Consider the following 14,880-nt stretch of genomic DNA (forward strand, 5'->3'; position numbering starts at 1 on the left):
TTGGGCAGTGAAGTATATGAATTGTCAATCCCTCATTTAGTATACAAACCTTTATAAAAACAGAGCAAGCTACTGCAATTAGCAGAAAACTGTTACCAGTTTTCTTGAGAGCCTGCCTAATCTGCCGTACCTCCTTAAGGGCTAGAAAGATTGTTATATCTGGTCTGCTGCCAATCCCTTAGTAGGACCCTAGTGCAAAGCCCTCTGCCAAATGAATCCTTATCAAGATCCATTAGTGTTGCTTTAGTCTTTGGAGACCAGCAATTGGGACTGTGGAATTTATTAGTGGACCAAACTTACCCATCACAAACCTCTTTGATAATGGATGCCAGGGGCCGTTTCTGTAAAGAAAAAGATATAAGTTCTTACTAGTGATCACCTTCTAGTCATATCAAGGCTATTAATGGAGTAGATATTAAGTAGGACTATCTCAAGAGAGAGGAGTAGAATAATTGCCTTTATTAAAGAATAAGCAACTTTAGTACAAGCTAACCTGATCTACTTCTAGCACAGAACCTGACTTCAGTGCTCCCCCTTGTTTCCTCCCTTCTCTCTCCTCGCATCTGAAACTCTCACCTGATCAATTTCCAGCAGCTGGGCATTAGCACCTGGCCATTCAATCGCCACTTTGACAATATCAGATGGGGGCGGCATTTTCATTAGTGGACCCAACTTCCTCTGATGCAAGAAGCAAAGGGGGGTCCCTGATTATACACACACATATAAAATCCAGTTCAGCTACCTGTAGAGAGAAAATCAGACAGAAAGGAAAAGTCATGGGACATAATAATTTTACTTTTAATTCTTTTGTTACACACAGTTCAAAGATGAATAATATTCAATGTGATAGGTGATACATTTGTAAGAGGCTATCTAAGCTGAATGATCTTAATCCCAACTGCTACAAACCAAGATTTAAGGTTATTGGAAGGTTATTATTTTCTTTGTATTTGGGACAAGAGGTCATAAACATTGGAGACAGGTAGCTCTCACGAGAATATATCCCTTTTTAGCAGCACCTTTAAAATATAGAAGGCAGGCTTATAAAATTAGGTCAGGTCAAATCTGAAATATGCTCAGTTCTCAGTTCATATCTTAAGAATGTTGACATCTAGGATCATGCTCAAAGAAGGAATCAGGAATATTTGTTCTGGAGAAGAGAAACCTTTAAGCAGATAGCGAGAGATGATAGACAGGATGAACTGATAATTAATTTATAAAACTATGAAATAGTCAGGGAAGCCTAGTTCTTTGGGTACTCACCAGGAAAAACCATGACTGGCAGCAGGGAAATAGCAGCAATCACATTTAAATAACCTCAAAGAGTTTGAGGGCAGAACATAGAAAATACCGAGACAAACAGCAAAGAAGTGGGGACCGATAGAGAAGTAGATGGCTTGGGAACAAGGGATAGAGTGGTATAAAGAATTAGATAGTTTGAAGAGAATGGGGAGAATGAGAGGCAGAGAATATCACTCACACAACCATTATTAGGTTAGATTAGATTAGAGTTGGGAGCACTCAGTAGAACCTTTTAAGACATAGAAGAATGTCAGGGTGTCAGGAAGCCAAGAGTTTGAGATGTAATTTTATAGAATTTTGGGGGGAAACAGATCAACTTATATCAGTGCCACCTTGTGGTTAATTTATTTACAAACAAATAATCTCAAAGGGAAAACTTCAAAGTGCAATGGCAAAGCTTTCAGCACCTTTTTAATATTCTGCTAGTCTGAAGCTGTGAAGATCTGGAATTTACATATCATAGGACCAGAACCAGACAGCAGCACCTAGATGGCTTCTGCTGATTAATCATGGATTTCCAGGATGTGAACTCTGGTTAATATACTTTGTAAATTATGTTCCTCTGATTTGGGGGGTGACTTTGCAATCTTTCTTCCTGCTATTGTCCTTTTATACTGGCTACTTACTTAATAACTTCTTTACTATACTGACTAGAAGTCAAAAGGTGGTCAGGAGACGAAAACAAGCTACATGAATGTGAAGTGAACTCATGTAGAAAAAGGAGCTAACTTGTTATATACTGACAGGCCCAAAAGGTAGAACCAGAACCACTGAAAATAATCAGAAAGACAAGATTTACAGGGTATTCAAAGTCAAATCAAACCTATTCAACAAATACTTATCTATTTAATTATCAGCAAAGACCTTTACTTGGAGGCAAACCTAAGCTGAGTCTTGAGAGGAGGGAATTTTCAAGAAGCTAAGCATTCCAACAGTTGGAGGTGAAAAGAAAGAGCTTTTCAGGCACCTGGGACAACCTATACAAAAGCATGGAAATGGAAGATGAAATATCACATATGGAGAAAATATGTGAAGTTTGCATTTTATTTACTGGAAGCAACAGAAAGCCACTGAAAATTTTTGAGCAAGGAAGTAATATGGTTAGACCTGTGATTTAGAGCAATCAATTTGGTAGCTATAAAGACAGATTAGAAAGTGGAGAGAAAAAGGGAAATTACTTAGGAAGCTCGTGTAATAACCCAGAGGAAAAGTAATAAGGTCCTGTGCTGAATTGTGGTAGTGGCTGTGTAAGTGGAGGTAAATGATTACAAGAGACAGGTTAAAGAAAAGAATTGCTAGGAATGAGAGAAAGTAAAGACTCAAAAGACTCAGAGTAAAAGTCAAAAACTTTAAGATTTGGGACAGCTGGATGGCACTAGATCATCAATCCTAGAATCAGGACCACGTGAATTCAAATATGGCCTCAGACATACTTGATGTTTGCTAGCTGTGTGACCGTGGGAAAGTCACTTAACACCACAATAAAAAAAAGACTTTAAGATTGTCAACCTAAGTCACTAAAAAGATAGCAGCTCCTGCCACAGAAACTAGGGAGTCAAGAAGAGAGATAAGTTGTGGTGAGCTTTTTCTTCTCAAAACTCAACCAGGTGATAAAAGTTCAGATCTTTTATTATCTCCAATATAGCCCGGTTAGTTTAGAGGTCTATCTCTCTGCTTGGTTCCAAGAGCTCCCTCCGAATGTCGCCAAATCCAAAGGTCTGGTCCTTCAGCCTCTGCCTCTGCTTTCTTCTGCCTCCAACCAGCACAGAGATGGAATGAATCTCTTGTTTCCTTCACTTGGGGCTCAGCTAGCTTTCTGGTGAGTCTTTCAGACCAGCTTGGTCTCAGTGGGGGGCGTGCAGGAGCCCAGCCACTTACCACAGTGGTGTGAGTTCTCCCAAAGTGCTCTGTGTCTGCACCAGAGTACTCCTCTTCAATGCAGCTGAACTCTCTTCTGCAACCAACCAGCCAAGTGGAATATATTCTCTCTTGCCTTGCCTCAGAGAGAGGGCTTCTGGCGTAACTCCACTGAAATCTCAACTTGTAGCTTCTTCACTCTGAAACTTCCTTGACTGGCCCATTGAAGATCTATTTATGCTCCTTCAAGAGAGGGATTGTGGGTTTTCTCCCATAGTGCTCTCTGGCTCAAAGAGCTTCAAGGGAGGTGTGAACTCACAAAGGTACAAAGTTTACTTTGTGAAGCTGGCATACTTGTGAACTCCAATGAGTAAAGGTGCAAACACAAGCATTGTACTAATTAGTTCTACTTAGTACCTTGTTTCAGGTTCTGCCCAAAACATCTTCTTGTAAGATTAGATCAACTGTAATTAGTTAGCAGTTTGTAAGGATTCCAACAATAAGTTTTGGGGAAAAATAATGAGCTTTATTTTAGACATGCTAAATGTGAAATGTCTATAAGAAATTCAAGTAGAGCTCTCCAGCAAGTAGTTCATAATAGAAGATTGGGAATCTAGAGAGAATAAGGACTGAATATATAGCTATGAGAGTGGGAGCAAATGAAATCAACAAAAAAAAAGACTGTAGAAAAAAAAAGTCAAAGAGATATCACTGGGGTACATCCAAACATAGTGGGTGCATATGGATAATGATCCAGTTAAGGAGGCAGAGAAGTTCAAAAATGGAAGGGTTCAAATCTGGCCTCAGACACTTAATATTTCTTAGCTATGTGATCCTGGATAGGTCACTTGATCCCAATTGCCTCTCAAAAAAAAAAGGGGGGGAAATACAATAAAAGAAAAAATAAAAGGGGGGAAGAAGGTACTAAATATAGTAAACAACAAAAATGTCACATAAAAATGGAAGGGAATAGAATCCTTTTAAGGTAATAAGGTTCCACAACATAGCATTCTCTTTCTGTTGTTGTTTGCTTGCATTTTGTTTTCTTTTCCAGTTTTTTTCCTTCTTGTTCTGATTTTTCTTGTGCAGCAAGATAACTGTACAAATATGTATACATATATTATTTTAATATATATTTTAACATATTTAACATGTATTGGACTAACTGCCATCTAGGGGAGAGGGTGGAGGGAAAAGGGGGACAGAAGGCTTTGCAAGGGTCAAGGTTGAAAAATTATCCATGCATGTTTTGTAAATAAAAAGCTTTAATAATAACAATAATAATAATAAAAAAGTTAGTAAGGTCTCCGTCTTCCACAGCACACAAGCAGAGGCAAAATGCTCATTTGTCAGGGATGCTGTATTGGTTATCAATAGGAAAAGATAATGATAAATATTGGAGGAGATGTGGGAAAACTGGGACACTAATACATTGATGGTGGAGTTGTGAACTGATCCAACCACTCTGGAGAATAATGTGAAGCTATACCCAAAGGGCTATCAAACTATGCAAACCCTTTGACCTAGCAGTGTCTCTACTGAATCTGTATCCTAAGAAATCATAAAAAGGAGAAAAGGACCCACATATGCAAAAACTGTTTGTAACAGCCCTTTTTGTAATGGTGAGGAAGTAGAAATTGAATAGATGCCCATCAATTGGGGAATGGCTAAATAAGTTAAGGTATATGAAGGTAATGGAATATTGTAGTTTTATTAGAAACAATGAGCAGACTGATATCAGAAAATCCTAGAAAGACTTATATGAATTGATGCTGAGTGAAGTGGGCAGAACCAAGAGAACATTGCACCCAGCCACAAGATTATCTGATGATCAACTATAATAGACTTAGTTCTTCTCAGCAATGCAAGGATCCAAGGCAATTCCAATAGACTTGGTATGGAAAATGCTATCTAAATCCAGAGAGAGAACTATGGAAACTCAATGTGGGTCAAAGCAGACTATTTTAACCATTTTGTTGTTTGCTTTTTCTTCCTCATAGTTTTTTTTCCCTTTTGGTCTGAGTTTTTTTGGCATAGCATTACAAATTTGAAAATATGTTTGGATGGATTGTATATGATTAACTTATATCAGATTGCTTTTTATCTTAGAAAGAAGGAAGGTATGGGAGGGGAAAAAAAATTTGGAACACAAGAATCTTATAAAAATGAATGCTGAAAACCATCTTTACATGTATTTGGAAAAATAAAATAATATTGAGGAAAAAATACTTTTTTTTTTTTTTTTTAAAGAGGCACTGGGCTACTTGAACTCTGCAGTCTTAGAAAGAGCGCTAAATAGAAAAACAGGCCTATTTTCAAATCCCAGTTCTGCCACTTATTCCCTAGGTGACCATAGGCAAGTCATTTCATTTTTCTGGGCTCCAGTAGTTCCTCTGTAAAAAGGACTAAGATCTCTTCTAACTCTAAAATCTTATAACCTTATTCTTAAGTCAGATTTTTCAGATCACAATTCAATTCCTTTTGGACTTTCATTGCTTTAGATCTAAGCAACAAAAACAGGATCAGATTAGGAGCAGCACATAGTTGTACATGGCACTACTTGGAAATCTATAACAAAACTTCAAAAGGAAAAATTCTCCTTTAAAAGAAGGGGAAAAAATGAATCCCAGTTTGAGCAAGGCTGGAGGATGGGCCATGTGACTGGTATCCTAGGCAACTAGTTCTGGCTTAGTGGTACTCTAAGTGATAGCTACAGCATCCTTTCCCTCCAAGGTCAGATTAAGGTTAGTCACCAAACTGATGGATGATTTCAAGGGACATTTGCACAAAATTCTCTTCTAGTCTACAGGTCTGCAAAAAGCCCAGTTACTTAAAAGAAAAACTTTTAGTTAATTTTCCACACTTATCCAGTCAGTCAGCAACCAAGAGTTCCACAATAATTGCCAAGTCTTCCTGGAATAAGAAGAAGCAAGTGTAGGAGAAAAGCATAGGACTAGGAATTAGGGACTCAACTTTGCCACTGTCTTTATAACAATTCTTCTAACTCTTAAATTCTATCATGCTGCCCTGAGAACTGGTAAGATGTAATGGCAAGAGTGTTCAGAAAGCACAAAACTTCTCAATACCCTAAGAAATTTTCTGGGTTAGTCACAAAACAGTTGCCAAACTGCATTAGTGTATGTAAGTTCCATACATGAAGTTCCCTACACTGATGAAATTACAGATTCAGATCCAATCAAGAATACCTCCCAGATTGAATATTTCATGGTCTTACCATCTTTTTCTTTTGTTCTGTATCTCTTCCCTCTAACATGATTCCAAATTGCCAAGTTGTAATTCAGGGCTATATTGGTCTGAGAAGTACAGACTAGCACTCAGAGTCCAGAATGACCTATGAGTGGCTGAAAAACAGAACCTGTCTCTCCTCATAAATTCATAACCTTCAGAAAGAGGGAAATCATAAGTACCACCTGCTACCACATGGGCTACCATGTTCTGAGTTTTTTCCTCAATCCAGAGCTTCTTGCATTCAATTTCCTAATTTATAAAATGAGCCTGATGAAATGCTATCTACCATTCTTTCTGGTTCTAAAAGTCTATAAATCTTATGACTCTATGTAAGAACTTACATATTAAAAAGAGCACTGTCTTCTTCAAAAGACCCTTTGGAAAGCTACATATTTATTCCAACAATGCTTTCATTGTGCAACATTTGGAACTCCTCTTTGGGAACGGCTTTCTGGGCTTTTCCACAAGTAGGACAAGAAACTAGCTTCATTACTTTCCAGAGTCATTTTTGACCCCAAACAGCACCAACCAGCTTGAGCAACCACCTTATTCTTCCAACAGCAGTATTGTGGGATAAGTATATAATTTCTCAAGGGAATTGTTTTGAAGAGAACAGCATTTGTTTGAAGGTAGAAATTCCAGTTTGTTAAAAACTAGTGACTTGACATCTAAGTGGGATAAGATGAAATTGAGAATTTAAATCATATAATAGACAGGACTGCTTTACCAAATCACTTCTACTATACCTATGTCTGGTTATGACTTCTAAGGTAAAAGAAACTGACTAATAATATTCAGTTACCTTTTCAGTTGGAAAGGAGTTCCAACTCCTTTCGAGTTTTCTCTCAAAGGACCCAACAAGAATCATTCCATGTTAAAATATTTCTCTAAATCTAATTCAATATCAAAGAACATCAGAGCCACAAGGGATCCGAGACTGGTCTTATCCAAAGCACCTGAAATACAAATCCTTCTCTAAGTGGTCATGCAGATTCAGCCTCTAAGCCATCTATCTACAGGATCAGGGAACTGATCTTTCACTCCTTTGTTGGATTAATTCAGATTGCAATGAAAGTCTTTTATATATTAAGCTAAAATATGCTTCACTATAACTACTACCTATTGATTTAGACTTTTCTTGAAAAGGCCAAGAGATTGGGTCTTCTGACCCAGATAATCAAATGCTGGCACCTAAGCAGGGAGAAAAAGAAGCTCCTCTATAGAAACCCATCTGCTAGAGTTTACAATTCAACAGGGCTCATATTAGGATGTTTCCTCACGTGAATTTTGCGCTGTGTGTGTGTGTGTGTGTGTGTGTTTGTGTTTGTATGTAGGATGCTGACACTGAAGATTGTTCTCCCTCCGGATAAGCCTTCTCAACAGAGCACCCATGCTTGCTCATTTTCTTCATTTTCATTTTTGAAAGGAAGTGGAAATCAGGATGAAGCAATTCAACTACCACTGCAAAATTCACAGGGTTATAAATAGCCTCTCTCACTCTTCTACTCAGCAGTAGTGCAGAGTTCAGGAGAAATTGGCCAGTGATAGCTGAGCTGTGTCTCTCAGTCCAGCCCCAGGGGGACAATGAAGTAATTTGCCCATTCTGAATAAAATGACTCTTTTCCCACTCTTTCTGCATTGGATATAAAAGAAAACCTTTGAAAACTCAAATCACAAGCAAATTGGAAAAGAAATCCTCTGGCATGCACTGATCTAAGGAAGATAATTTAGCTACATATTAGGAAGAACTAAAACCCAAGTTTCATAGACAAAGTCATAGTGAGAAGAATGGGCATCACAGAGTGATGGAACACTCTTTAAGTGGAATTTGAAAGATGTGCTTATAGACTCGTCATTGTTACAAAAACTCTTTGACTTTTTTATAAATCACAAAAATGTGATCGGATTGCTCCACAGGGCTGGATTATGATGGTGCACATCTTAAGAAAGGAAGTGAAAAATGATTGTCCCATTACTAAGAAATTAGGGGACAAGAGGAAGGCACAATAAGGGTAAAACCCTCTGGATTATGATGGTGCACATCTTAAGAAAGGAAATGAAAAATGATTGTCCCATTACTAAGAAATTAGGGGACAAGAGGAAGGCACAATAAGGGTAAAACCCTCTAGTCTTTTAATGAAAAGGTTCTAAGATTCTTTACTGACATTGTTGAAGGAAATTTGGTTCTACAAAATCTCACCACTATAGTGGAAAGCACTCGAAATCCTAAGATTTGAGATCAAATCTTTTTTCCACATTTGCTGTGTGACCTCAAATTACGTTACTTCACTTTTTTGGGTACTCAATTTCCCATCTGTGAAATGAGGGGTTAGACTGAATAAGGGATTTAAAGTTCCTTTTGAGTTCTGCCATTCTGTGTTCTAATAATGTTCTTCATTTCATTCTAATCTGTATACTAAGTTCCTTTCCATCTCTGACATTACATGATTCTAGGAAAGATCACCAGGAGAGAAACTTGAGAGCACACCCATTATTTAATCACCAATATCACCTTTAGTATCTCTGGTTTTCCCAGAAATCTCTCCATCTGAACAGTGACTCAGCTTCCAACACGCAGACCACAATGCATCTAGAGTAGGATCTGACTAACCAACAGATTCAGGTTCTGACATTTATTGCTAGAAGTATCAGCAGATCACCACCACACAAACAAACCAACTCATGTATCTGTCAGTATTTAGTCAAAATTTGTAATAAGTAGAAATTCACCCCAAAAGTGGACTTGCAAACCACAACCAACAACAAAGTGGAAAAAGGATAGAAGGGAGGAATTAATAACGAAGCGGGGGAGTTTTCTTAGCCAACCCTGGCTTTTGAGATCACTTCTCTCCTTCTATCCCACTGTATTACACCACTCAGGTGTGCAAGAGAAAATTAGAATCTGTCTTAAGGAGAAAAAAAAATTGCTGGCTTAGTCAGCTGTATATAGATAATACTGTATATAGATAAAGCAAGAACACAGGAAAATTGGTTCCTTTATTGATAGTAGAGTTAGCAAAGGTCTGCCCACAGAACCACTTCCTTCAGTACTTGGGGCTAAGAAGGAAAAGAAAAAAAGAACATAGGGTAAAGAGTGTAGCTGGGGCATTAGTACAACAGTCCCTCTTTAACAGGCTAATAAGACTTAGCAAGAAGTCCAAGAAGTTCAGGTAGGACTATGTGAGGCAGGCAGTGTTATGTAGGGAAAACAATCCTAAGTGGGGAATGAAAGAGACTGCCGTTACTACTAGTATAATATGATAATATTAGGTTTTATGAGACTCCTAGGCTATCATTCCTAAGCTATATGTCACCAATCAGCAATATGTCCTTGGATAAGTCACTTATCTCTAAGTCTCTACTTTCTCATCTATAAAATCAGGGAACTAATTCAAGGCAAATAAATCTCAGTTCCCTCAGCTATAAAGTACCCTACATTTCAAGAATGCTTTAAAGCTTACTTGGCAATTTCCTCATAGGTGTGTGATTATGTTTCCCCATTTTACAGATGATTAATGTTAAGAGGTTTAACTGTTTACACACAGAGTCACACAGCTACTAAGAGTTAGTCAGGATTTGAACACAGATCTCCTGGCTCCAAGTTCATTGCTCTTTTTACTACACTGCTGCCTGCCAGGAATGTGGTAAAAACAGAAGACTACAGACATACATTTGGAAATTAAAACAAGAAACAAAACCAAAAACATTACTATAAGAATGTAAGGTGGTGGTATCATTATTTGTTTTCTGAAGCACTATTATGTGTCTGAGCAAGGTCTTGAGCTGCTTTAGGAGTCTGCATCTGCTCTTCTACATTTGCTGCTCTAAAACAAACTGGCACTTACTGTCTGCACCACCCACTATTCACTTAATCATACTGAATACTGCTTTATAATGTCATCTGCTTTGGATGTGGACTGAATTCCAACAAAACTGAGTTCCCTGAGGATAAGCAGTGTCCCATAGGTCTTTATTTCCATTCTTCTCTATATTCTAACATGACTTCCAGGTCAATGTCCACACACATAGTAAATGTTCTACAAATTCTTGTTCATCTGAAGCAAACCCACGAACAGAACCTTGGGTGTAACTAGACACCAATTTAGAGAGTGACAATAGATATTATGCTAAGTTTAGAATTAGATGTCTTGGACTCAAATCCTGGTTCTGAACTGGGGAAGTTGTTTCTTTTCTCTGGGCCTCAATTTCCTCATCTACAAAATGAAGAATTTGGTTCAAAAGATTATAGATTAAGAATTGACAAGAATCACAAAGTTCATCTAATCCAATCCTCTTATTTTGGATATGAGGAAACAGACCTTGAGAGGATAAATAACTCATCCAAAAACACAATAATAAGTAGTGAGACTGCATAAACCCAAGTCTTCTGACTTTACTACACAATTTCCTAGAGAAACTATGATCTTCAAATTTCCCTCCAGCTCAAAATCCTAGGCTTGATTTTGATAGAGTGCACTCTCAGATCATTGCTTTGGTTTGCCTAAACTGGAATGAGTTCTAAGCTAAATAGCTTACAAAGCATCTTGTATATTCTTCCTCATCCCTGGGAGTCCTTGTCCTGTGTATATCTCCAACATTCAAGATTGTCAGAAGGGATGGTTGAGCGATAGTACCAATTCCTAGTTAAGTAAGTCATGTGTCTCAATCACATGATGCCGTCTCCAAGAAGTTCTGATTGATCACAATCACCTACAGAGCCCTGGGACACCTCATTAGGAATGATACACAGGCATAGATTCAAATCCCAAGATATTTTTGTGATCTGGCACTCCGTGGAGTTCAGTGAGTACTACTCTGTCATTTATGATCTATATGATCTTGGGCAAATCATTCCTGGAGTTCATCATTCAATCAACAAGCATCAGTTAAATGCTTGCCTGCCAAACCTTCATGTTCTAGACCACTCAAGGCTCTCTGTTCTTCCAAATCTGCCCCCTACTCAGCCAACCTTTCCCCTCATTCTCAATCATCTATTTCCACCATCTCCCCCCTTTCCTGACATCCTTTCCCCATTATCCCCCCTCCCCAAATATTCTTTCCTCCATTTTCCCCCTTTCCAGATAGCCTTTTCTTCCCCATTGCCCCCTCCCTAGAGAGCTTCCCCACCCCATCCTCTCTCTCCCCAGGCATTTCTTTCCCCGTTCTCTCCCTTCCCAGATAACCTCTTCCCCCATTCTCCCCTCCAGACATCCTTTCTCTGCCATTCTCCCTCCTCCCCATTGGTCTCCTAATAACTTGACAATTATTTCCCCCATTTTCTCCCGAGACATCCCTTCCTCGACATCCTTTCCCCCCATTCTCTCCCTTCCCTAGGCATCCCTTTCTCCATTTTTCCCCTTCCCAGACACCCTTCCTTCGCGAGTCCCCAGACATCCCTTACCCCAATTCCACCTCTTTCCTCCCCGCCCCCACGTTCCATTCCTCCAATCCCCTCCCCCAGCTCCTTAGGACCCCTCCCCTCCCCCGCCCCGCTTCCACAGCCCCTGCAACCCAGGTCCCCAGGGCCCTCTCGCCCCTTAGACCTCACCCTCTGCGCCCCGCACCCCCAGGGAGACTCAGTCGAGATTTTCATCCTCCCAAGCCCAGAGCGGGCTGCAGCCCCAGCCTAGCCGACCGTTACTTACCGGGGCCCACAGTTTGGGCCCTGCTGTCGCGCCCAGGGCTCCGCTGCTGCCGCTTAGCCAGGCGGACCCCTCGGCCCAGCCTAGGAAGGTCCCGCCTCCGTGAAGGCGGTCCCGCGCTCCTATTGCTGGGTGACCGACACCTTCTATTTCTATTGGGCTATTTATTGTCGATCAAGAGGAGGGTGGAGCTGTTACCCGGCCGGCGGGGAAGCCTGGGACTCTGCGGGAGGACCCCGCCCACTAGGGCTGGAATTTAAAGGGACCGGAGTCTTTTTTTCTTTTTCTCTTTCTTTCTTTCTTTCTTTTTTTTTTTTTTTTTTTTTTTTGTCTTGGGCTTGGAAGCTAGGACCTCTTTTTTTTTTTTCAGGAGGGAGGGAGAGACCACAGCTTGACTTTTTAACTTGCTGGGACTAGGGCTGGAATTGTCAAGAAAACCTCCACCCCAGATCTTTGTGACACTTTCAAGTTGTGGAGAGGAAGCCTTTTCTTCCTAAATGAGTGCACAGTGGAGCAGGGCCGCATACAACCAAATAGCCAACAACCACTACAGTATTGCGGGGACCCGTGGGATGTGACAGCCTGTGTCAGAGGCGCGCTGCTCCCTACCATCATTGCACTAATAATACCCATAGCCCAGGGCTGACCGTGGGCGCAGAGCAGTCACTGACTGAGGGATGCAGCTGGGAGATGTGGGAGGCAGCTATTGTCACAGGAACTTCTAAGGGAGGGAGCCAAGAGCCAGGCTCTGCCATTCACTGAACATGTGACGGTGGCTGGGTCACTTCCCTTGTCTGGGCCTCCTCCGGAAAACTAGGACTTTCAGATGGACGCCAAATTCCTTTCCACTTCCGACAGTCTCTTCCTAAGTTCTGGGTTCTAAGTCTCCTCCAGGCAGTAAACTGCCAATTTATGACTACATATTGAATCTTATTTCCCACAACTCCCCTCAGCCTTGGAGAAGCCCATTTCATAGAAACCCTCCTCCACATTCTCCAAATATTTGTCACATCCCAGCCTGTGGAGTCAGTGCTGGGATGTACTCAAAGTTATCTATTTCTGGTCACGATTAACTACAATTAGCAATTAAAAGAAAGGCTTTCTACCCTTCAAAGAAGGGAAACAAGGTTAAGCCTAGTAAGGGTGGGAGAATGGATTACCTACACTTAAAGAAAGCTTTCCAAAATCCCAATGGACTAGAGAAGAAAAGTAATTAGAATAACAGAAAAAAATATAAAACAGAATAATAGGCAAAAATGTGGGGGATGAATGAAGCCTTTGTTCTCTACTTTCTATATGCAAAGCACTGTGCTAACCCAGTGAAAACAAACAGAAAAGTAAAACAGGTCCTTCCCTCAGGGAGCGTGCATTCTAAGGGGAGAGACCAATGGAAGGTTTCCTAGGTCGGAGGGAAAAGTCCCATGGGCCTTAGGGTGTGCAGTAGCAAAGCAGATGGTAACACCTCTTCGTAATCGTCATTTCCTTTGGTAAAAATCATATCAGTTTCTGATGTTGAATCATTTGACACTGCCAAGGACTTTGAAAGAACATTCCTTCTTCAGTATTTGAGGCTATAGCCCTTTCAGGAGCACTTTCTAGGCTCCATTTCCATAGAGGTGGCTTCTCAGAATAATATCTGTGAAGTCTGAGTAGGAAGAAGGCTCTGAGAAGGAAGAAGGACTGGAGGCTTGGGAGCTGCTTCTACTCCTGCCTGAGGGTCAGGAGCTCCTGAGAGAGAAGAGGATTGTAGGCCCCTTCTCTACAATGACAAAAGTCAAGAGTAAATTAGTAATAGAGCCCAGGAGTCAAGACTTTGTCAGTACTCTTTTTTCAAGGTATTAAAATTAATAGGTGCTGACCACTTCTAAGTTCCTGGCAGAAAGAAACAGCTGAGATTAGAATCTGAAGTGAGCAACGATCGAAACTTCTAGTGTGTGCTCCTCTCTCCATGATCTTCCTGACCTGGCTTGGCTCCATCCTGCTCCATTTCAGTGGCTCTAAACACACTGATTGTACACGTGTCTCCTAATTGTACGTGTGAATGGAAGCAAGCTATTTCAGTTCTAATATGGGAGGGAAGTACTTGACCCCAGATTTCACGATTCTGTAACATCTAACTTATTAAGAAAGTTCTGTATGTTGTACACTTAGTTCTTTCCTTTGTAGAGGTAAGAGGTAGGAGGGGATTGTGGAATGAAATACTTCATATTTTGTCAAACTACTAGATTTATATTTTGTTGACTTTTGCTGAATTACTTTTTTATTTTTTGTTTTAAAGGATGACATTCTGGGAAGGAAAGAAAGAAGAATACATTCAAAAATGATGGTGATATACAAATAAAAGATGTCAATAAAAATTTAAATAAGGCACTGTCATATAACAGGGAAAATATTGAAGCCAAAAGATCTGAGTTCTAGTGCTTTCTTTTTTATGAATGCGATCATTCCTTTTCCTGAATCTCAATTAACTTTGCTGTAAAACATTATAAGGTTGAATTAATATAATGGATCTCTTCCATTTAGGGGGTAGGGGCACAGTGCCCCCTCGATCTGTAAAATCTGTGTAAAAATTTTGTTTTTCCTTTCTAGCAGATGTGGTCATGGGTTGCTAGTTGCAGATTCTAATACAATCTTAGTTACAATTATTATACTTTTGTATTATTATATATTACTCTCCAAGGCAAGCAGGGAAGGGCTTAGTTAGGATCCTTTCAGCCTTAAGTAGGACTTTCGTTTTTAAGTAAGCCTTTTTTGATGACCTAGAAAAAATAACAACAAAGTTCATATGGAAAAACAAAAGGTCAAGAATTTCAAGGGAATTAATGAAAAA

General features: G+C 39.9%; 1 protein-coding gene across 2 annotated transcripts in view; it reads right to left on the bottom strand.

Annotated features, from left to right (window-relative positions):
- Positions 1-12,161, bottom strand: part of ELMO2 (engulfment and cell motility 2) — a 52,771-nt gene extending 40,610 nt beyond the window's left edge. For both annotated transcript variants that reach the window (XM_051979959.1, XM_051979958.1), the window contains exons 1-3: positions 12,054-12,161; positions 577-742; positions 301-341 (exon numbers count right to left, since the gene is read on the bottom strand). In XM_051979959.1, coding sequence (XP_051835919.1) covers positions 301-341; positions 577-660 — 125 coding nt within the window. In that variant the 5' untranslated portion in view covers positions 661-742; positions 12,054-12,161. The remainder of the gene's footprint in view (positions 1-300; positions 342-576; positions 743-12,053) is intronic.
- Positions 12,162-14,880: the final 2,719 nt, after the last annotated feature.

The sequence above is a fragment of the Antechinus flavipes genome, chromosome 2 (genome assembly GCF_016432865.1).
Source record: "Antechinus flavipes isolate AdamAnt ecotype Samford, QLD, Australia chromosome 2, AdamAnt_v2, whole genome shotgun sequence".
NCBI lineage: Eukaryota > Metazoa > Chordata > Mammalia > Dasyuromorphia > Dasyuridae > Antechinus > Antechinus flavipes.